The 22,789-nt window shown below is 41.2% G+C and overlaps 1 protein-coding gene across 3 annotated transcripts in view; it reads left to right on the top strand.

The window, feature by feature from the left end:
• lancl2 (LanC lantibiotic synthetase component C-like 2 (bacterial)) overlaps nucleotides 1-22,789 on the top strand; it is a 41,638-nt gene that overhangs the window by 4,977 nt on the left and 13,872 nt on the right. For 2 of the 3 annotated variants that reach the window (XM_085286199.1, XM_085286202.1), the window contains 7 exons: nucleotides 483-690; nucleotides 2,115-2,262; nucleotides 7,472-7,618; nucleotides 9,925-10,107; nucleotides 12,321-12,497; nucleotides 13,499-13,571; nucleotides 14,894-21,074. In XM_085286199.1, the coding sequence (XP_085142325.1) occupies nucleotides 483-690; nucleotides 2,115-2,262; nucleotides 7,472-7,618; nucleotides 9,925-10,107; nucleotides 12,321-12,497; nucleotides 13,499-13,571; nucleotides 14,894-14,970 (1,013 nt within the window). In that variant the 3' untranslated portion in view covers nucleotides 14,971-21,074. Of the gene's footprint in view, nucleotides 1-482; nucleotides 691-2,114; nucleotides 2,263-7,471; nucleotides 7,619-9,924; nucleotides 10,108-12,320; nucleotides 12,498-13,498; nucleotides 13,572-14,893; nucleotides 21,075-22,789 lie in introns of those variants that run through there. The other variant, XM_085286200.1, reaches the window with a different exon arrangement.

The raw sequence follows: 22,789 nt of genomic DNA, 5'->3' as shown, positions 1-22,789 counted from the left end.
GGTTTAGTCTAAAGTTCAAATTAATAATGACACAAAATATGTTTCAAAAGCAACCCAAGAGTTTATTAAGGCAAATAAAAAAAATCAGTAATTACCAGATGTAAATCATTGACCTTATCTATGGTTTACATGATTTACAGTAGAGAGAGCATTTTAGTTAATGAAGATAAAACTGGAGCCAGAGAGAGGATGTGCTGCAGTGTTTGGTGGCACGTTTGGTGATTTCTAGACTTCGGGCAGTCACTGGCTGCAAAAAAAAATAAAATCATCCAAGCGTTAAGAACAGGGCTTACATTTGTCCTGTAACTGAAAATGAGGGACTACGTACAAAAATGTCTGTGGTTAGTGGAATACATCTGAATTAAAACTCAAAGTTGCTACTCAGTCACATCTAGACTGTTTGATTTAAAATCCACAGTGGTGGTGTGCAGTCATTGTCCAAATACTTATGGACCTAACTGTGTCTTTTCTTTTCACTGCAGGCATTGCATTGCTGTACCTTCAACTGCACCGGGTCTCAAATGAGGCCTCCTACCTGCATAGAGCCCTAGACTACGTAAAGAGGACCATGAGGATCCTGAATGGGCGCAAAGTGACATTTCTATGTGGTGATGCGGGGCCTCTGGCAGTGGGTGCGGTGGTCCACCACAAACTGAATAACACGACTGACAGCAAAGAGTGTCTGTCCAGGTTAGACGGATTGCTTGAGATGCTCGATCTTTATCTGAAAGAGTAGCAGAGTCTCTGGTGAAATCGTACTGCTACTGTGCACTATATAAACCCCATATATACAATGAAGATTTAGTCAGTGACATAAGTGTAATTTGGCATCCATACAGACAGGATAGCTTTCCCAGCCCCATGTAGGCTTTGATGGTAGGCTATTTCCAGTTTTGCTTTGGAGTGTGTTTGTTTTTGGGTCACCCCACTGGGCGGGCACTGTGAACAAGCAAGTTTGTGAAGGCAATGACTTCAGAACGAAGCAATAAAGAAGCAATGGAAGCTGCCAGTATTTTTTTTTAATTGACAGCACATTCCCTGAAAGGCCCGTGTGGTAGAAAGGACCTGAAGCCCACAGTGTTATGGACACCTGACTGACTTTATTTACGATTTGTTTCTTACTCATGCAGCTGCTCTTCCAGCTGCCTCATTCCATGCGGCACAGCTCTCCCATCAGGTCCCAGTATCCTACTGAAGTAGGGCAGGCATGGTCAGGTGATGGAGAACAGCTTTGTGGGCCAGCCTCCCCTGACACAACAACCTGAACCTACTTCTTTACTCCTGCCACCTCATACCCCCATTGCCCGACTCAGGGCGCCATCCAGCTTAGCACAAGTGGTGCGACTGTTGTTGTGATTTGGCACTGTAATAAAATTGAATTGACTTGAATTAAGGGATGCGTCAGGCATGGGATTTTTGCGTATGTCTGCATGCACACACGACAGTTGATACTCCGCTAGTGTCACTGCTGCCTCCAATCTGGCTGGGAGCCCCTTCACAAACTGCTTAAGCACCAACCGCCTCCACCAGGCGCTCCTTCCCCTCCTCAGGGCTGGGCCACAGCCACCTGGACACCGTGTCACTGCCTGGCATAGGCGAACGGCTAGTCATCCGATCCCCTATGAAGCTTTGATGGTGGTCCTCCAAGGCGAGCTTCATCCGATCTACAATTATATGCCGGACATCCACAAAATGGCCCCGTGCCGTCGCAGGCAAGCTGAGAGCCGCCAGCTGAGCCTCCCCCCACGGTCTTGGTCATGGCATGAAAAACCTCCAAGAAGGCTAAATCTTAACTGCACTTAGGATATTTCATCTTTGATCGTATGCTCACATTGGAGAGCTATGTTGAAATTGTAATCCTGAGGTAAAATCCGATATCATGGATACTAGAAGACCACCAAGATAAAATAATGAGTGTGTCAGTAAGAATAATACGGGGTTTTTAAAATTCCTCAACCAGTGTATTAATCCACATTTGCTGGTGCTGTGAGGAGCTGCAGTATTTGCGGTCAGGATAGTGAATGAATATTATCCCCCATGGCTCAGGTGGAAAACAAATCTGTGCTTGATCCGTACCCCAGCCTCATGCAGTGATTGTTGTGTTTCTCCATCAGGCTTCTTCAGCTTCAGCGGTCTGTGCTGAGCCCAGACTCTGATATACCAGATGAGCTGCTGTATGGTCGTGCTGGATACCTTTATGCTTTGCTGTACGTTAACAAAGAGATCGGCACTGACGCTGTGGATGAGGACACCATTACAAAGGTGAGACTTGCACATGTCATATGTGCTTTTTCAGATTAATAATGATAAAGACATGTCTGACAATGTTATGTCACGTTGTTTGTTAACATTCTCCATGTTTTGCGAGGGTATTCTGCTCGTGTATGGTGTTGTAAGCAACACTGTACTGAAGTGTTCAGCCCTGAATTGGCTCATTGTCACCAATATCTGATCCAGCTTTTTGAGGGAGGATAGGATTCATATTAATGCTCCAGATACCTGATCTATGCAAATCAGGATAAATTCCTTATTTGTCCTTAAACTTCATTTTGAGACAGAAATCTTCATAATGCTGCATTTTGTTTACGCCACATAAACGTAGTCACCATGCTGTCACTTAGGTCGCACACAACCCTTTAGTTACTGGCCTGTTGAATTTTTGGAGCCACAAGTAACCATAGTTAGACTGAAAGGTGAAGTACTGAGTTATCAGTTTGACCAGTGATGTACCAACACCTGTAGAATTAAATGATTCCCAACAGAGGGTTTAATACCAGAACAAAAATGGTCAACTCAATTACTTCAACTCCTTTAATAAAAGTTGCTTTAAAACACTGACACCGTAGCAGATCATTCAAATCGTAGTGTGACAAGACTGATACTGAAGTGTTAGGATAGTTGCAGAGTAGCCTAGTATTGTTGCCGTTACATTAAGTTAGTATAAGTATTTAATGACAGCCATGCCACCTTTTACTCTATGCAACAAAGGTGATGTCTCAAACAAAGTGGTGAGGTGCAGTTCAGGATAAGGTAAAAATAATAATACTTTGGAAGTTGTTCCTGACTCTGACCTTCTTATTAGCAAAGACTTCTTGGAGAGGGTTGGCAGTGGACGGTATCAGAGCACAGAGGACATGGGACCCAAAAACACAACATGCAAACTCAAACACACTGTGACTAATAATCTCTCATATTTTTTGGTTATTTATTTAGGAACACACAGTCACTGCAGGACCAGCTGTCACCATTTGGTGTAGCGCCAGACTGAAATACATATACTGTGCCCGATTTCTCACTCGCTTTCTTACAAATACACACACAAAGTGAGGAAAGGGGTGAGAGAGTGGGCAGTAGCGGATGCACACAAGCTATCGTTGTTTTCAGAACCGGTAGATAAAAGTACTTTCATGGCCAAATAAGGAATAGAAATCTGATGCCCCAAAGCACCCAGTTTCCTGCAGTGCTGCACTGCTGTTCATCTCATTGTCAGCTGTGCTCGTATACCTGTCACCACACAACAACACTCAGCACTCTGGAGGCTTTACCAAACAGTGGCTCTCCTCCAGGACCCGCTTTATAGATGCTTTTGTTTCTTTTTCTCGTGCTCAGATCTTTGCTCTCTGTTTTCAATCTTGTTCTGCTGCATTGTTGTCTCTGTGTGTATCAGTTATTAGAGAGATCTCTGTGGTTTGCTAGTTATGCGTTTTTTCCCCTTACTGATTCCCTGAGTAAATGTGTGTGTGTGTGTGTGAGCGAGCATGTATTCATATCTTTGTGGGGACCAAAGTTCAAAGTTTACTATACTTGTGTGGACCAGCAGCCCTTATGGGGACCAGAATCCTGGTCCCCACAAGTTTGAAGGCATTTTTAAGACTCAAAATGTGTTTTTAGTGACAGGGTTACAGTTGGGTTATGGTAAGGGTTAGGCATTCATTTTTCTGGGTTAGGGTAAGCAGCTAGGGAAAGCATTATGTCCCCACAAGATATGAATACCCAACAGTGTGCATGTGTTTGTGTTTCAAATGCCAGCCTGTCAGGGTTTTCTGTTCTTTATAGTGCGATGTTAAAATAATTTAAATTACAAGATGGGTTGAGAACCCTGTTAGAGTAGCAGTGGTAAATTATTAAGCTAAACCAGTCAGTCGTAAGGTCAGCTCCATAATAGGAAGGATTCTGCCACAGGGAAATGGACAGCTGCAGACATGACACACATGAGTGGTCTAGATCTTCATGGAGCTTCATAGATCTGTGTAATGTATAACACATTCCCTGTGTAATGAACAGGGGATGTAAATCTGTCCTGCCATGATGGAGGCAGTGCTGCTGCTGCAGAACTGTTTTTCTTCACTCTGTCTTGCTTGGGGACATGATATACTGCTGACTCAGAACCCCGAGCCCCTTCAGTTCCACATATAGGCTACTGTGTATTACTGCATATATCTAAGCAGAATGTCCAGAAAACATGACTATAGAAAAACACAGTAGCTTGTCAAATATCCTCAGCACAATTTTGGGATGTGATTATTACCATGAGGAGAAATCGTCATCTCTAAGCAGTTTAGACCATTTGTGTTGGTGCAGCTTGGTGCAGGCATTTGAATATTACGATGGTTATGATAAAGCTGCAATTTTGAACTGTGAAGTTTGAGTACAAGCTCCAGGTTCCTTCCCCATGCTTTTTTGCTGTTTTCGTCCTATCAAGCAGAAGTGTAGCTAACTTGGGATCCATCTTCAATTCTAAATATGGAAGCGCTTCCCTGAAAAACACATCATCTGGATGGGATCCACTACAGAGGATGTTGTGTCCATGTTTTCAAAAAGAACTTCAGATTTGGGATTGTCGTCTACTTTGTCTCAGTCCATTTTAAATGAGCTTTGGCCCCGAGGAGGTGGCTGTGTTTCTGTGTTTCATACACAATGGAGTGATCTCCATGACAGGATCATGCTTGTTTTTAGGCAGACCACCTGAAGTTCCAGAGATCGCAAGCAACCAGTACTGATTTCAGCCTCCTCTGCAGAAATGTTGCTGTTTTGATGATATTATGCACCGTAGCTACTGACATATTCAGTCTTCACAGTTTTATGTTGAGGAACATAAACAATAAGTCCCAGTTGTCTCAGTTTAAACATTTGATATGGTTTCTATGTTTGGTAGTGAATTAAACAAGGCTTTATGAGCTTTGCAAATCACAGCATGCTGTTTTAAATTGTAACTCTTCCTCTGCCAGGGTGTCCAGACGTAAAAAAAAGAGCCAGTACACCTAAAGGTGGAAGATTAACACATAGGTGTTCATGTTAGTGTAAATGTGTCTTCTCTCCTTTAAAGAAAGTAAACAGAAACATATCTGAGGCTGATCGAGCAGCCACGTGTCATCCTAATCACCTGCTCGACCAATCAGTGGAAGACAAACTTCTGCTCCTTCCACATGGCAACGCCTCAGTTTAATCCAGGTTGTTTGGCTTTGGAGAAAGTGTTCCAGCTTATAGCTGTTCCTAAATGGAAGAGCATAAAGAAATCCCTCGTATAACACCCTGCTGCACATAAACCTTAGTAGCTGGTGTGCAGCAGTCTCATTGAATTTAAATCCCTCAACCTCTTAATCTAACCCAGATTTAATGTTATGGATAATTCTTTAGCTCTCAGAGGTTTGTGTCATATTAGTGAGCTGATAAATGATGTTGTCTTTCTGTTCAGAAGGAAGTATTTGCAGACAAGACATAAGATGCAACACCCACAGTCATAATGTCAGGCATGCAATGTTGTTGTCATAGACACACTGAGAGCGGTGGGCAGAATTAGTTATACAAGCATAGTTAGATGAAATATTCCAGGGTTTCTGATTGTGTAGTGTAACTGACACCACTAACGCACAAACGCACGTTTCCAAAAAAGTGATCCTAATATTCTAAAATAAGAAGCTAACAAAGGCTTGTTGTGTTCTACGATTTTCTATTTTCAGACTGTGATTTTTATTCTTTTATTCTCTCTTTTCTCTTGACAAGACACTCTGACAAGAAATAGCAGTAAAAAGCTTCCTGTCATCGGAATCATTTAGCCATCCATTGCCCATCCTCATCTGTGCCCTGTAGGCTGATGTGTGTGTCGTTTTGTATGTCTGTCTGCTTTTTGCTTGTCCTATTTAAAGTATTATTTTGTGTTATGTTTTATTGTGATGAAAGATTGTCCTATATGCATCAAATGATTTTAAATGGATCCGTACTTTATTGTGAAGGAGGCTAATCGTCTAATAAAAGGGAATTTTGTTAAGTGACGTGAGATGGTTGTTGTAAATTGGCACAGTGTAAATTAGACCACATTTATCTAGATTTTTATCATATGGGAGGCTCTGTGATCAAAGCATTTAAAATCGAGAGAATTTAGTCGTGTTTGTTTCCTACGTTTGATTAGAAATGAAGATGAGAGGTTTGCCTGAAGTTTAACCTGCCTACCATCTCACATGGGAGACATGTAAAAATTTTCCAACTGACGACAGGTGATATATCCACGCAGGTGACCCTTTGATGGGCGGAGCAATGTGATCATCCACAGACTGATTTGCGGGTTTAGAATTTATACAGTTTTTTTGGAGGGAATATTTGAGCTTCTTGTCTTGTTTGTTTCATTATTAATATAGCTACTTTTTGTGGATTAATCATTTATTTATTTGAGATGTGCCAAATCGCACAAAAAACAACATTACATCAGAGTTTTTCTTTTGTTTTGTTTTGGGGTTTTTAACGTTCGCTGGAAGAGAAAGTTTGATTTTAAACTTACTTTTTGTTCAATTATGTATTTGTTGTTTTGTCGAGTGTTTAAGACAGATAAACACTGGAACAGCCTGTAAACACGGTGGGAAAAAGAAGCCAGTGTCTCTGTTTCCCTCCCCACCATTATTTTTTTAAATTTATTTTATTTAAATAAAATGTTTTCGTTTTTTCCTGAATGTAGGCTGCTGCCTTTCTTTCTTTCTGTTATGAGTTTGAGAAAACAAATCGCTGCACTGTGAGGAGGGTGTCATTAAAACAGCGCTATTATTTTTCCGTTGACCACTTCTCTTTCTTCAACCAACATTATTAGCAAACTTACCCAGGGGCAAAAAAATGAATCACTCTTGTAAAAACGATCGGTAAAAGGCTCAGCCTATCGTTCATAGTCGATACATTCATCCAGTCGCCTACTGTGCCCTCTCTCTGCCGTCGTTCTATCCATGAGGCTGTCAGACAAATAATAAAGCAAAAGTATAGTTTTGCACCAGTAGAAATGGTGTCTCCCAGGTCATGTTGTTCTTATAGTTTTATAATGAAACTGTAGGTTTCTCACTTTGTCATTTTGAACTGAATGCTAACACTCCACTCTCTCAGCTCTGTAGTAAAGATGTTATATCAGTTTCTGCCAAACTGTGTGTTTGGATTCAAATGTGAGCTCAAAGGTTCCTTTATTTTTCCCACTCTTTCTCTCTCCAAACGTCAGGTGGTCACAGCCATTGTGGAATCTGGTAAGAACATGTCAGCAGAGCAGAAGAAGACTGATCGCTGTCCACTCCTCTATGAGTGGCACAAGAAGCAGTACATCGGCGCTGCCCACGGCCTGGCCGGCATCTATTACATGCTGATGCAGGTAGGAGAAAACAGAACGCGGTCTGTTTAAAGTCAGTGGGTTTTTAAAAACGAAAGATTATTTTATTCCTCTATATAAATAAGTTCGAAAGTATTGCTAAAGCTAATGTTATCTGTCATGTAGTTATTTATGGAGAAACACTCGAAGCTTCTGATCTTCTGGTTGATGATGCACAATAAATTGTGTCATTTTGCTACATCAGAGAAATGAAAGTATTTCTTATTGATGTTTTTTTCCAAATAGACTGACTTTCATTCTAGAGTAACATTTAATATCACTTGTATATAAGATCACGCATTTATATACTGTAGCCACAAACACACACGCATAAATGCACAAAGTGACATCCATGTAAGTGAATCCAGGTAATGTGCTTGCAGTGTCAGCGTTGTTGAATCTGTATTTTTGCTGACAGCTCTCGCCTGCAGCCCGTGCTGCAAGCCACCTGCCACCTTCTTTGTGAGCACTGCAATCTAATTATTGAGGAAAAAACAATGAAGAGAGGCCAGAGACTGGATCCAGATTTCTCTGTACTCATTTTTTATGTATATGTTTACTGAAAAAAATATATAATAAAAGCACCAAGTATGAATTTTACTTTACCTGAAAGAATGAAGGATTATTAGCTGGAGGATTATGTTTTCCTTAGTGCTGTTATATCAGAATGGGCTGAAATCTGTTATTGATTATAGATTTGGGCAGATAGACTCTTTATCAGTATTCGGCATTTGGAAGAAGAACTGTTTGATTAGTGGTGTTGGCAATCAGTAAGTCATTGATTTAAGGTTTGCTTAATGTCTGTTGTTTCTTACTGTTCTGGGCTTAAAGCCAGTAGAGGAGCTGAGACTTTCTGCAGGCAGACATCCTGTAAGTGTTGTTGGCGGCTAAGATGAAGCAGTTTTGTGTGAAATCCTGCTGAAGCATGGCCTACAAAGAACGACCAAAGTGTTCCCACTGTGCATTCAAATGCTACTGGGTATTGTTAGCAGCTAGAAATGTGTTTTAGATATATTCATATATGCACGCATGTCAAATTCATGGTCACAGAAGGACTCGAGCTTATCCCAGCTGTCACATGCATACAGTATGTTACTGTGTGCATGTACCATTATGGGAAAAGTCATCATTTATCAATTTTCAAGCAATGTAATTCTGAAAATAGTCACAACAAATACATTACTTAACAGGGCAGCCACACTGCTCAGTTCAGATGTGTCTTGAGATTGTATTGTGTGTGTGTGTGTGTATGGGCTATAAATGCTTACTTAAACCTTGACTTATTAGGCTTATTAGACTTATTAGACTTATTAGACGTTGGCCGTCAGAAGTTTAAAGTAACCTAATGAAACATGTTTGACCAGAAGACAAGAATTCATACTCTAATTATGATAAAAGTTGACACTAATGTCAGCACAATAAAAGGTCAAAGATACAGATAAGGTCTGGACCGTAGAGAGACATGAGCGACCAGCCAGGGACTGGAATCACATGATTTTCAGCATTTCTGGTGCTGGCCAGGGATTGGCACACACCGACAAAAAGTCGTACGCACCCTGACGGCCGCACACTAACATGTCCTTGTAGTGAAGGTATAAACTGTTCCAGCTAGTTATATAAATCTATTGGACGTGCTGTTGTTTGAAAATTCATTGCTGTACACTCACCTTTACCTCAAATTGTTTCCCTTACAATGTAATTGTTTGTACCTGTGGGGTGCCAGTTTAGCTCAAGGGGTGAGCCATGTGCCGTTTGGCAGGGGAGCAGCGCTTTGCCCCCCTCTCCCTCTTCCAGTTTTTCTGTCACTCTTTGCTTTCACTGTCAGATAAAGGCAAAACATTTCATATGGCCAAAATAAATCAGAAAAAACTGTAAGTAGCAAAATCTGACTGAGTAAGAATGCAAAAAGATGGGTGGCAACACAGCAGATCGCCATGGCAACAAAGATGATTCCATTATTCATCTTGTGATTTATAACAACAGCAAAAGCCTGATTTAAAGTAGCTCACTGAAATCTGTCCACAGACTTTTGTGTTTTCTCTGCTGTTCACTGATGTTCTCATTAACACATGAGAATCCATCTTTCTCTGTATGAATAATTCATGACTGTAGCAATCAAAGTATGTGTTGAGTCCGTTTAGATCTTATAAACATCTGCTCTGAAACATCTGCTCTGAAAAGCTGTGTTTCACCAGCTTTTCTGCTGCCATTAGGAAAGGTGATAGTCACCTCCTTTTGGGGCATTTAAAGAGAATTCTGTAAATGTAGAGCTGAACAGTACAATTGAAATTAAACACTGTCCCTTTCAGTCTGGAGCAAAAGTCCATCCAGACATCCTGTCAGAGTTGGTTCGCCCCAGCATCGACTACGTCCGCCACAAGAGGTTTCGTTCAGGAAACTTCCCTTCATCCCTGAGCAACGAGAGCGACCGGCTGGTCCACTGGTGCCACGGAGCGCCCGGTGTTATCCATATGCTTATCATGGCCCATAAGGTGAGAGTTCTGCGGTCAGCAGCCACCCTCTCTGTCTAACACGCACAAACAACACTGTCACCTTGTGGCACAGCTCTACACTGCATGAACAGTTTATTGTGTTAAACATATTTGTGAAGCATGTATTATTTGACACGTCAAAGAAAAATCATGTTGTTGATGGGATGTTGTTTCGCCTGGCGTCTAACACTTTGGCTAATTTCGTTTTTTTTCTTGGTCCATTAGGAAGCTACATCACAGCCAACATGCTGCCATTCTGGCATTTTGCTCTGCTTTTTATTTTTTGCTGTTGTTTTGGCACAGTGAACAAAGCACTGCACTTAACAATGTTCCGCTATTAACAGAACACAACAACTGTGCCGTTTGTGTCACGCGTTTAAACATTTAAACTGCCACATGTTTTGTTAGTGGCAGATTTCAGGTCGGCTGTTGAAACTATGCTGCATGCACACGTTGTGCTCCCACTGATGGAGTTGTGTTTTTACAATAATGGACGGCAAGTTGAATGATTTCAGAAAATACGATCCTGTTCATGAGGCAGAATAATGGTGATGTATTATCACAGAGGGATGCTCCATTATTAGGGCTTGAAGTTCTCTTTCACTGTGCTGGATCTCCATAAATGTGATGTTTGGACTAATTTCGCAATTATTTGACAACAGTAGGCATACTGTGTCATATTCATAGTCTCAACCAAGACCTATTACATTATTTTATGGCTCTGACAGTGTTGCTTGAATGCAAAGAAGCAGCCATACATCAAAATGATCCAGAAAACACTGCTTTGTTCTGCAGTCTGATGACTGAAAAAAATGGATGTCACATCCTTTAGACTAAAGAAGAGAGGTACCTCCGACATGCATCACTGCCTCTGATGGAGGGCTGCGTTAGCGCCTATGGAACCGGCACGTTGGCAAGCCACCATCAGCGGCTTTTAAAGGAACAGATGCTGCCATACAGAAAACATCGTGTTCATGGACAGCCTTCCATATTCGATGATATCAACTGATATCACTAAATCCATACAGACATTAAGTTGTTTTCAGACAGTCAGGGGTCACTGCTTCCTAAAATAGCCGGTATTTTCCAGCTTGTTATCACCCCTAGTGGAGTGTTGGTGAGCACCCCTGCAGGTTACAGTGGAAGAATACATCATGAGTTAATTTTAGCAGCATCAGAGTTCACCACAGAGACATGAGCTCGTATAAAATCAACATGGCTGAAGTTACTTTAACCATGTAGCTAAGGATTCGTCTGCATGTCATATATGGTCGGGTTGTAGGAGTGGATCTAGTTGGTAGCTGTAATAGGTGACTTGTGCCTTGCTGTGTGAGAGGAATTCTCGGGATAAGTAGGAAAGGCGAGGGTACATGGTTCTGCTTTCAAAGGAAAAGGAGAATTCTGAAACAGAACGTGAGCTGCTGGTGTGTTTGAAATGAGAGCGCAGCAGCAGTTTATAAGATTGGCTGGTTCCGTGTATTCAGGTGGAAACAGAAGGAACTGTCACTGGGACGAGTTTTTAAAAAGTGCAGGTTCTTAATAGTGGATTGTTTCTTTCCTGCTCCTTTCCTGTAGCTGATGTTTCTGTGTTACAGCTAAAAGCTAATAATAATAATAGAGAGAGGTGGGGCCGGATACAATTTCTTCTACATTACATGGCAGCTCTGTAGAATGCAGCTTTTCAAAGCGCTCCCTGCTTGACGCCATCACGGACCTCACACAGCCGTGGGAGACTGGCTTATATAATCACATCCAATCAGGCACACTATCAGGTCTGCACTGTACTCCTACTGTGTCCTGTCAGCTTCATACCTGTCTGATAGGTCGTCTGTCACCTCAGTTATGAGTTCAAGTCGCTTCGCTTTAGATTAATTTATTTCTTTGAAATGAGATCTGGATGAGTGGTTTAGTTTTCATGTAGGCAGAGTCTTTATCTCTTCTGCGAGGACCATACAGCGTCAGGTTTGTAGATATTATATGGGCTGTCTGATACAGGGGTTACATTTACTGCTGGTTGCCTTGAGTTGACGATGCTTTCAGCTTATGAAGTGTTTTCACATACAGAATGCAGTTTGGGTTTTGTTTTTTTTAATTGCTACGATATTTAACAAAAAATGTCAAAATGCTGACTGCATCTGTTACGAGTTGGCAGTAGCTGTTGAAAGGCTGACAAGGTTTGACTATCCTGTCGGCTTCATCCTGTGCCTTGCCAGATTTTTAAAGAAGAAAAGTACCTGAAGGAGGCTGTAGACTGCGGCGAGGTGATATGGCAGCGGGGCCTGCTCAGAAAAGGCTACGGTATTTGCCATGGAACCGCTGGCAACGGATACGCCTTCCTGTCTCTCTACAAACTCACCAAGGAGAAGAAATACCTGCACCGCGCCTGCAAGGTAAGACCGAGGGTAAACAAAAGAAGATTCTCAGTAGTAGACTAAATATGCACAAGCAAGAAGTGGCTCTAAAGATGCCGTGGTTAAAACTGTTGTGGATTCATGCATGATATGATTTTTTCTGAATAATTTAAGCTGCCCTGTTTAACAGACATAACGTTGGTCATGGCATTAAATGTATGTTCGTATTGGACACCAGAGCACCGTGAAGCCTGTTGAGAGGAGACCTGTAATGTACAGTCTTCTTACTCGTGTTTCTAATCATATGACACAGCAGCTTTTCAATGTGTGTAGTTGTGGTAAACGTATACGCTCTGAAACACCAGTAACTGCAAATGTAAAAAAGTACACAGCAGGCAGCATGGTGGTATAATAGACTGTTAACAGCTGATCTGTGGCTAAGAGACGAGCTGCGTCTCCTTTCTGGAGGTTTTGGTTTCTTAAAAATAAGAGGGAACTGGGTGGCCTCAAGCTGACATGTTTTGCCTTAAAAGGAAATCTTGTGCCACTATCTTTGAAAAAACAAGTCCAAATTGAGTTTTTTTATTCCTGGTTTCTTATATTACGGCTCACTATATGTCATGATGTACTGGGGAACTACAGGACTCTTTAACAATGCCATGGAAATGTTACCATACAGATTTTTGGTCATACTGCACTGTCTTTGTCTCACGTGAGCTTTTTCTAACAGAGATCCAGCATGGGATTTATCATGTAGTCTTTCCACTCTTACCTAGCTTGGTTAGCTCAGTGCATCTGTCATTACTATAGCAACCAGACTGTAAACATGTTTGTTTGCACTGTGAAAGTTGGGCTTTTTGACATGTTTTTAAAGTGACTTGTTGACAACCAACTTAATGAGCCAATTTTATTACATGATTCATGTGTGCCCCTCACATTTGGCAGAAGGTTGAACACTGAAGACTTATAAAAGGAAGTCTATTTTGTTGTTTTTAAGAAAGAATGATGTTCACGTGTGCTCTGTTTTTATATTCTAACAGTTTGCTGAGTGGTGTTTGGACTACGGGACACATGGGTGTCGTATCCCAGACAGACCATACTCCCTTTTTGAAGGTACTTAATTCGTATTGATTTAATATTTCACATATCGTCTGTGTCATATTCGTCTGCATCTTCTTCTGTCTGTGTAGCAGCTACTCAGCTGTAATGGGTGAAATTTTCCTTACATTTCCACACATGTGTAATGTTACATCAGGAATGATGGAATATGACTTTATTTCAACCATTCACCCCTGTAGCACAGTGTGGAAGTGGTTAGCACTATGGCCTCATATCAAAAAGGTTCCTGTGTGGAGATGTGGTGCTTCTTCCTGTGCCTGCACAGGTGCTATAGATTCATCCCACAGTCCAAAGACAGTAGTTTTATTTGTGAATCTAAACTGCCCATGGATGAGAGGTAGATGAAGTGCTTAAAGTAGATAAAATACATATAAAATAAATAATATAAAGTATATAAATAAAAATATAAATAAATTCAATATTATGAATTATGCTTAAATGTGACTTGTAATCTGAAGTGCTTTGCATAGTCAGTAAGAATAGAAAAGAATAAATGCAGTATATGAATAAAAGTTCCTCAGTAGATAAGCCTTTGTGTTTACCTAATAAACATTTTCTGTTGCTTGGAGGTCTGTAATTTAGTAGATGTCTGACACGTAGCCACATGCAGTTGGTTGGTTATTTGGTTGTGAAACAGTTATGATTAGATCACAACATCCACTCTAGGTACCAGGTGATGTACAGTATATGATGCTTCTCATTAAACTCTGTCTCATCGTGTGTTGCATGTTAAGCTTATTTCTACGAGCCTCTGGTCGATCAAAAGTTACTGTGATCTATTGCAGCGTGTTAGCACAGCTGCATTATAACAAAAGGTTTTAATCTGTTGGCTGTCTGTGGAGCTTTCAGAGGTCTGAAGGCAGAAGAGCACTCTTTTGCTCTCCAACCAAAAATAGGTGTAGAGGACACGGCTTTTTCAGTAACTTCAGCAGATTGCTTTTCACCTTTCACTTAAACAGCAAAAATGGCAATTTCAGCTCACTCTTCTTAGCAGAAGATTTTTAATTCAGCTACATCGGACGGTTTTCAAGCATGAACAGTATGTTTAAGGTCAAGTCAAAGCATCTCGACCTGATTTAAGTCACTTGATTGGTCACTTCAACTTGCTGGTGTGTTTTGGATTGCCGCATAAGTCGAGTGAGCTTGAGCTCAGGGGAACGGACTGATGGCCGGGCATTGCCCTTGTGGATTTTTGGTAGAGAGCAAAGAAGAGAAAAAGAGATAAAGAGAAGAAAAAAAAGAAAGAAAAGGAAAAAAAAAAAAAAAGGCATACGGTGAAATGTGTATCCAGCAGTAATGACTGTTTCTCCACTTAGGTATGGCAGGAGCCCTCCACTACATATCAGAGATGGAAAACCCCGAAGCTTCGTGTTTCCCTGCCTTTGAACTTTGACCTGACAGCCCCTGACTTTGGATTACGAAGGGGAGGCTTAATATTTTCAAGTTAACTTTCCTTTAAAAGTACGCTGCTCAAAAAAAAATGAGGGGAACGTTTAAATCACACATTGGATCTTGATAAATGAAATACTCACTCTGAAAATCTTTAGTGTCATAAATTTTGTAATTATCTTGAGAACAAAATGATCTACTAACAGTGAGAACCAATATCATCCACCCTTTAAGGGTTTGAATTTAGAAACCACACCAAAAATCCAAGTTAAAAATAGGCTCGTCTGACCTGCATCATAGTGTGGCTCAGCAGTATGTGTGGTCCCCATGACCCTACATGCGCTCTTAGCTGATGTCTTTAAATCTTGTTCTGGACTTGGATCAAGGAACCAGTAAACTTCTGGACAGTGTGTGGCACTGTTTGGTGGGTTTCGATGGACCAGTGCATAATTTTCCTGAGAATCTTCATATCTTCATAACTGGCGTCAGTGCCTTCATCATCCAGGAACTGCCTTCATTCTCGCCAGCGGACAGACATTGTTGTGCACCAAGAGGATCCCAGGGCTTGCTCCAGCATGAAGTCTGACATTAGATATGTGGATTTCATCCTGATACCAAACATGCAGGTCTGTTTCACTATTTCCCATGTGAACATGCTGTCATCATAGGGCACTAGTGTGAGACCTCCCAGTTTCGGTGGTATCTGAGAAAAATCAGTCATGAGGATTAAGAGGAGAGCATTGGTCTGTGGCTGCAACCTGCAAAACCATTCCCATTTGGGAGTTGTCTTCTTGTTGCTTTTCCATTGTTGCCACATTCATGGCACCAAAACAGGTGAAATTAGTTGACCATAGTTTATGCTTCCAAGAATCCTTGAAGCTTAATTGACTGTTTTATTCTGAGATCATAAAGTGTTCCCCTAATTTTTTGAGCAGTGTATTTTGATAAAACTTTCAGCCTTGGTCATGCGTAAGTAGTGACCAATATTAGACATTCAAACTGGAAATAAGTGCAACTGATTAATTATTTGTTGGATTAAAGACATGGTTAGCTTTTCTGTGATTAAAAATGTACAGAGAATGTTTTTGGACAAAACTACACATTCATTTATGGAGGTGTAGTAAAAATAAAAGAAGCAGTAGATCGATGGAGCGCGACCATCGTATTGCCTCTTTTTCTCTTGCTGAAGATAGACACTGGATCAGATGTTGGAACGCTGTCAGAACTCGCCTATAATGTGCTGAGAAAAAGACATGGACCTCATGGCTCCCCATCAACACATTATTGCCAGCTGGGCTTGGTCACAGGAGCACATTCTAAGCACTCAGCCTTTAATATTGTAGCACTTAGGCCAAGAGAGCAAGTGTGGGTGTGTGTGTATGTGTGAAGATGTGCATCTCTGTCAAATGAACTAAAGCTGTTGTGGCATGCTCACTGTTATTGGCTTTTGGTGCCTCATTGTGTGTCAGTGTAGTAGTTATTCTTCCTGTATTTAGGTGTGCTGTTTCAGTTCTTCATGTGTTGATCGCATAGTAGGCAACATGTTTCTTTGCCCTCTTTTATTTTATTAACAAGTATAAAGTAGCTCCGTGCTCTCAAGCTGACCGTCAGCTGTAAAGTCTGTCTGCAGCTTTTCTGTTATAAAAATACATGTTCCAATTATAGATGTCATAACATGTACTGTATATTTCGGCAATACTGGGCTTTGACTAATTTCGATCTTTTTAAAGGCTGAATAATTGCCTAGCATACATCTCAAAGAGGGAAAAAACATGAGCCAAGTGCAAAACTGAATCAATTTGGTTTTTGTGAAATAAAAACAGGGTCAAACTTGTATGTACTGGCTCGAAAATGTTCAAACATCTGCTTGGATTATTCAGCCCAGTGCTAATGAAAGTGTCAAAACCTCTTCAATTCCTCTTAGCGACTGGCTGTATGTGGTTTCTTCTTTTTGTCTGGTTTTGTTTGACACCACTGAACAACTTAGTAGTCTGTGTTCAGGAAAAAGTGTATTTCGGATCTGAGTTATACAAGTCAGGTATATTTATTAAAGAACTATAGATTCAAAAATCAGCTCAAACAATTGGACTACATCACATCCACTTTGCTATGGTCTTAAAAACCTTTCTTTTCTTTTTTTTTTTGCATTTTGAACCAATTGCGGATGAAAATTACTTCTTCATTTATACAAGAAAAAATGATTTGCAGTTCCTGGTCACAATTCTTTCAGCACTGGTTTCATTTTGGTAATGGATCTGTTGGAAGAAGCATGACTATAAGGTTCAAATGGTTGAAAGTTGAACAACATATAATTCAGTCCATCTTCTTCTGCTGATCCAGGGTTGTGCTAAAGCAGAGAAGCCCAGACCTCCCTCTCCCCAGCCACCTCCTCCAGCTTGTTGGGGGAACACCAAGGCGCTCTCAGGCCAGCTGAGAGATATAATCTCTCCAGCATGTCCTGGGTGTGTCCTGGGGCCTCCTCCCAGTGGGACATGCCCAGAACACCTCACCTAGGAGGCGCCCTCGAGGCATCCTTGTCAGATGCCCGAATCACCTCAACTGGCTCCTTTTGATGTGGAGGTGCAGCGGCTCTACTCTGAATCCCTCCCAAATGGCCGTACTTCTCAACCTATCTCTAAGGGAGAGGTCAGCTACCCTTCAGAGAAACCTCGTTTCCGCCACTTGTAACGCGTTCTTGTTCTTTTGGTCACTATCTACAGCTCCTGGCCGTAGGTGAAGGTAGAGACGTAGACCAACCGGTAAATCGAGGGCTTCACTTTTACACTCAACTCTCTCTTCACCACAACGGACCGGTGCGCCGTCTGCATCACTGCAACCGCAGCTCCAATCCGTCTGTCGATCTCCCGCTCCCTTCCCGTCACTTGTGAACAAGACCCACGAGATAGTTAAACTCCTCCACTTGGGATAAGAACTCATCCCTGACCTGGAGTGGGCACTCCACCCTTTTCCAGCTGAGGACACATGGCCTCAGATTTGGAGGTGCTGATTCTCATTCCCACTGCTTCACAGCTGCAAACCATTCAAGTGCTAGCTGGAGGCCATCACCCGATGAAGCCAACAGAGCCACATAATCTGCGAAAAGCAGAAATGAGATTCTGAGACCACCCAAGTGAAAGCCTTTCGCCACTTGGCTACTCCTAGAAATTCTGTCCATAAAAATTATGAACAGAATCGTTGACAAAAGGCAGCCCTGGCGGAGTCCATCACCCACCAGAACCAAGTCCGAATTATTGCTCGCTATGCAGACCAAGCAGCAGTTGTATAAGGCTCAAATGGCCCGTAGGAGTGGGCCAGACTCCCCATACTCCCAAAGCACCTCCCACAGGACACTCTGAGGGACACGGTTGAGTGCCTTCTCCAGGTCATCAAAGCACATGTAGAATGGTTGGGCAAACTCCCATGAACCCTCAAGTGTCCTCTAGAGGGCAAAGAGCTGGTCCAGTGAACCACTACTTTATCGTGGTGGAGGGGTGTGTCCCAGGGATCCTAGGGGCTATGTTGTCGGGGGGCTTTTGCTCCCTGGTAGGGTCTCGCATAACATATTGGTCCTGGGTGAAGGACCAGACAAAGAGCGATTCAGAATACCCCTATAAGTATAAAATCAAGGGAACAGTTCACCCTGCCCGGGATAGGGTTGGTGTTGGTGTGTCTATGGCGTTATTTTTGTGCCGCTATTCTGAGCGCACGTAAAAAAAAAATATTGTAGGTGCAAGTGTTGCACTTTGAGGAGAAATTTATTTTGAGCGAAGAAAAGCTAAATTTGAACAAAATTCATTGCTGCATGCAAAAACTGTATTTCAGTGTTTGCTATTATCCACACACACACACACACACACACACACACACACACACACACACACACACACAATAGCAGCCCCTCTCGCTCTGGTTTTGCATTTGCGCTTGCTGTTGCTCGCGCTCTCAACATTTCTGCCCGTGCGCGCTCAACTCTTTCTCTACGCTGGTTTTGTGGCACAATCTGATTGGCTGTTCTGGTCTCCATTTCGGAATCCATTTCGTCCAAAACTCAAACGAGGCAGTGGCGGAGGAACACAGAGTGGCGGAGTTTGAAATATTATTCTTTCTGGGTCACAAAACAAACTTTTAAGATATTTTCATGCCAGAATGGTGCTGTGTAAACTTCAAATATCTGCTCGATTTATCAAGACATCACATATTTGCATATTTGCAGGAGTAAGGCATGAGACTTCTTCTGAAAGTCTCATGCCTTAAACCCTCTAGTAAACAATCTACAGTGCATCCGGGAAGTATTTACTTTGTCCACATTTTGTGATTTGATAGCCTTATTCCAAAATTAATTCAGTTCATTTTTTACCTCAGGTTTACACACAATAACCCATATTGACAAATGAAAAAAGTTTTCTTGAAATTCTTGCAAATGTATTTAAAATAAAAAACTAAAATTTAACATAACTTTTCACAACATTTGCCATGACACTCAGAACTGAGCTCAGGTACATCCTGTTTCCTCTGATCATCTCTCAGATGGTATGGTATGTCATGTTACAGAATAAGGCTGTAACATGACAAAATGTGGAACAAGTGAAGTGCCGTGAACACTTTCCCAATGCACTGTAGGTGCTGCAGTTCTGAAGTACAACGAGAGAGAGAAGGGTGTGGCTTGCCCTGAGGTGTTCCTATGGGACAACAAGAACAAAGACTGCAGGGGGGAAAAAGTCGTCATTCAAGCAACAAAGTTGTTAAGTACCAGTAAAGTGTGGTGATCATAATAATAATAATAATAATGGATTGGATTTCTATAGCGCTTTTCAAGGCACCCAAAGCGCTTTACAATGCCACTATTCATTCTCTCTCACATTCACACACTGGTGGAGGCAGCTACAGTTGTAGCCACAGCTGCCCTGGGGCAGACTGATAGAAGCCAGGCTGCCATATCGCACCATCTGCCCCTCTGGCCAACACCAGTAGGCGGTAGGGTAAAGTGTCTTGCCCAAGGACACAACGACCAGGACAGAGAGCCCAGGGATCGAACCGGCGACCTTCCGGTTACAGATGCGCTTCCCAACCCCCCGAGCCACGGTCGCCCCACAATCTGTGACCACTGATGTGGGTCTGATTGACCCACATCAGTGGTCTGATTGAGGAATGTCAGGAACCCAGGCTGAGGTGGTTTATATTTGTACGTTTTATAAAAACAGCAGAATTATGAAATTGAAACATGAATACCCGCACAATCACTAAATATCCAAGAAGTTGAATATATGGGTCCGTAGTGATTCCCAGTGTATTAAAAATCTTTCATTACAACTTGATCTACATCATGTCACAAAAGTAGAAAACAAAACGTTGCACATCAAGTGTTGAGATCAGACTGAGGCCTGCATCTCCCAGCCCACAAATCAGTGAATATGTGTACTTAAAAATGAACATTGGAAATTAATATTTTTTTAAATATATCTGGATAAAAGTGATGTAGATCTCTAACTTTGTCTCTAAAGTCCTTAACGAGCTCAGGTTTTTTGTTTTCCTCACCGTTCTTTAAGTCTCGGGCTGTGTGGTACCAACATGGAGTTACACTGATACTTTTTTGACAAATTGACAAATTTTTTCATTTGTCAATATGGGTTATTGTGTGTAAACCTGAGGTAAAAAATGAACTGAATTAATTTTGGAATAAGGCATCCAGTGATCCCGACAGCACATGAATGCACATAAAATGCCTCATTTTTCGCAGAGATCTGTAAATGAATGTCATTGCATGAAAATCTGACTCGTAACAATGTTTGTGTTGATGTGTCAGTGTGTGTCTGCACTCACTGGCTCCTATGTCTAGGCTCATTATGTGTGTGCTGAAGACTGGACATTGAAAGAGACAAAGTTTTAGACACGTGTTTGTGATTTATTTGCCCTCGTTCTAATTAGTGTTCATATGAGTGTCTGTGTTTATTTTTCCTCATTAAACTCCTGGACTTCAGTGACTTAGCAGCAAGTCAAATGTCTTAAATGTTTTAATCTGCTTAAAGTTATTGCTTACAAAGTGACAGAATTGTCTGTGATTTTGTTTAAAATAAAGCTGAATAGAGCTTGTGTACCTCCTTTTTAAAATTTTCCTTGGTTTTTTTTACACATTTAGTCATATATATGTATATATATTTTGGATCTGATAAAGGGAGAAATTTACATTACACTTTAGCTAGTAATGACTTCATGAACTTTTTCACGAATAATTTTTAACCATTAGAGAAAAAAATGCTCAATCATCTCACAGATGTAACATTATCTACAGCTACTTTCAGTACCATTGATATTCATTTTTTCTTTTGTCTTTTTGATCTTTCTGAGTTAACTTCAGTAATTCCTCCAAACCATCAACGTGTCTTTTAGACCCCGTTCCTGCAAGAATGCTCAAAGAAGTCCTGCCATTAATTAATGATTCAATCTTAAATATGATCAACCTGTCTCTAATAATCGGCTATGTACCACAGGCCTGTGCTAATGCTCAAATGTAGAGTCTGACACAACACAAAGATGTGTGTCACATGTGTTGGCAACCTTATAATACACTACTTATAAAGGCACCAGGAGAGTGGCCTACAGCTGAGAGCATTTCCTGTGGAGGGTAGGAAATGTAGGGAAAACCCTAGTGATTGCACAGTGGTTGCCCATCTTTTATATGTACAGTTATGTGCAAAATTATAGCAGTTTAACATTACTAATGTGTTTAAGCACTGATTTTGGCAGAAATGATGAAACAACATGGGAACAAATTCATGACTAGGTGTAGCAGAGTAATAGCCAACCAACAGACTTAACGCACATGGCATGCATGCTGCTAATTGGGGATGTATTCAAATTAATAGCAGTGTGGAGCTAAGTTAGGGAGGTCATTCAATCTGTGAAGAAATGGGTGTCAGTTATGGCCCTTATTTAAGAAAGGAAGGTAGCAGATGCTGTACCTGCTGGTTTTAGCCCTTTGCTCAGTGAGTAAAATGGGTCGTTCCAGTTGCACTGAGGGAAGAAGAACTTTGATCAAAAGGTTGATTGGAAACAACAAAGTGCCTCATTTCATTTTCAGTTTATACTGTAAATGTTCCAGAAAGGAAAAACAGTTCATGTTTACATTTGGGATTGAATGTGCACAGCTCCCAGTGCCTTTGTACTGTGAGATTATTATATTATCTTATGCCACGTTATACCCCTAATTAAAGATTGTGAAATTATTATGTAGTTTTAGTTCGCATTATTTTACTGAAGAGGTGATAACTATTAGATTTATTAGACTGATTTGTATTATATTAGACTGCTGGTTTATGGTGAATGAATGATATTGTTTTATGATGCATGATACTGCTGAGTTATAAGAAATACTGTTTTCAGAGAATCATGGCCTTATTTTTCTGATTACAAAGAGAACAGAACATACCGTAGAGGTTTTCTGCCCCATCTCATCAGGAGAAGGCCGTCACTTAGGCGCCATAATAGAGAAAGCATGTGGATGCTTAGTTTGGAGGGGGGCTGAAGCTATAAGAATGTGAGAAACGGTCAGACACGTTGAGATCAGGCGGACACCGTGCTCATTTCCCCTCCAGATGGTTAATGCTCAAAAGTGTTTGTATGGAATAATAAGAATTGTATGAATGAAAGTAATTGTTGATTGAGCATTTATACACCGAGTGTTGCTCATCCTTTAGCCCAAAGATCAAAGAATTGGATTATTTAACAGTATATATGGAAATAGGTGCTATTAGTAACATCTGTTGCTTTAACACACTGCTATTATTTTGCACATAACTGTATATATTCTGTTATTGGAGTCATCA

Source organism: Mchenga conophoros, linkage group LG9 (assembly GCF_057382185.1).
Source record: "Mchenga conophoros isolate Kocher_MC1m ecotype Shallow Benthic linkage group LG9, M_conophoros_male_GT1.1, whole genome shotgun sequence".
NCBI classification, from domain to species: Eukaryota; Metazoa; Chordata; class Actinopteri; order Cichliformes; family Cichlidae; genus Mchenga; species Mchenga conophoros.
Note: the sequence above shows the minus strand (reverse complement) of the source record. Positions and strands in the feature narration are given on the sequence as shown.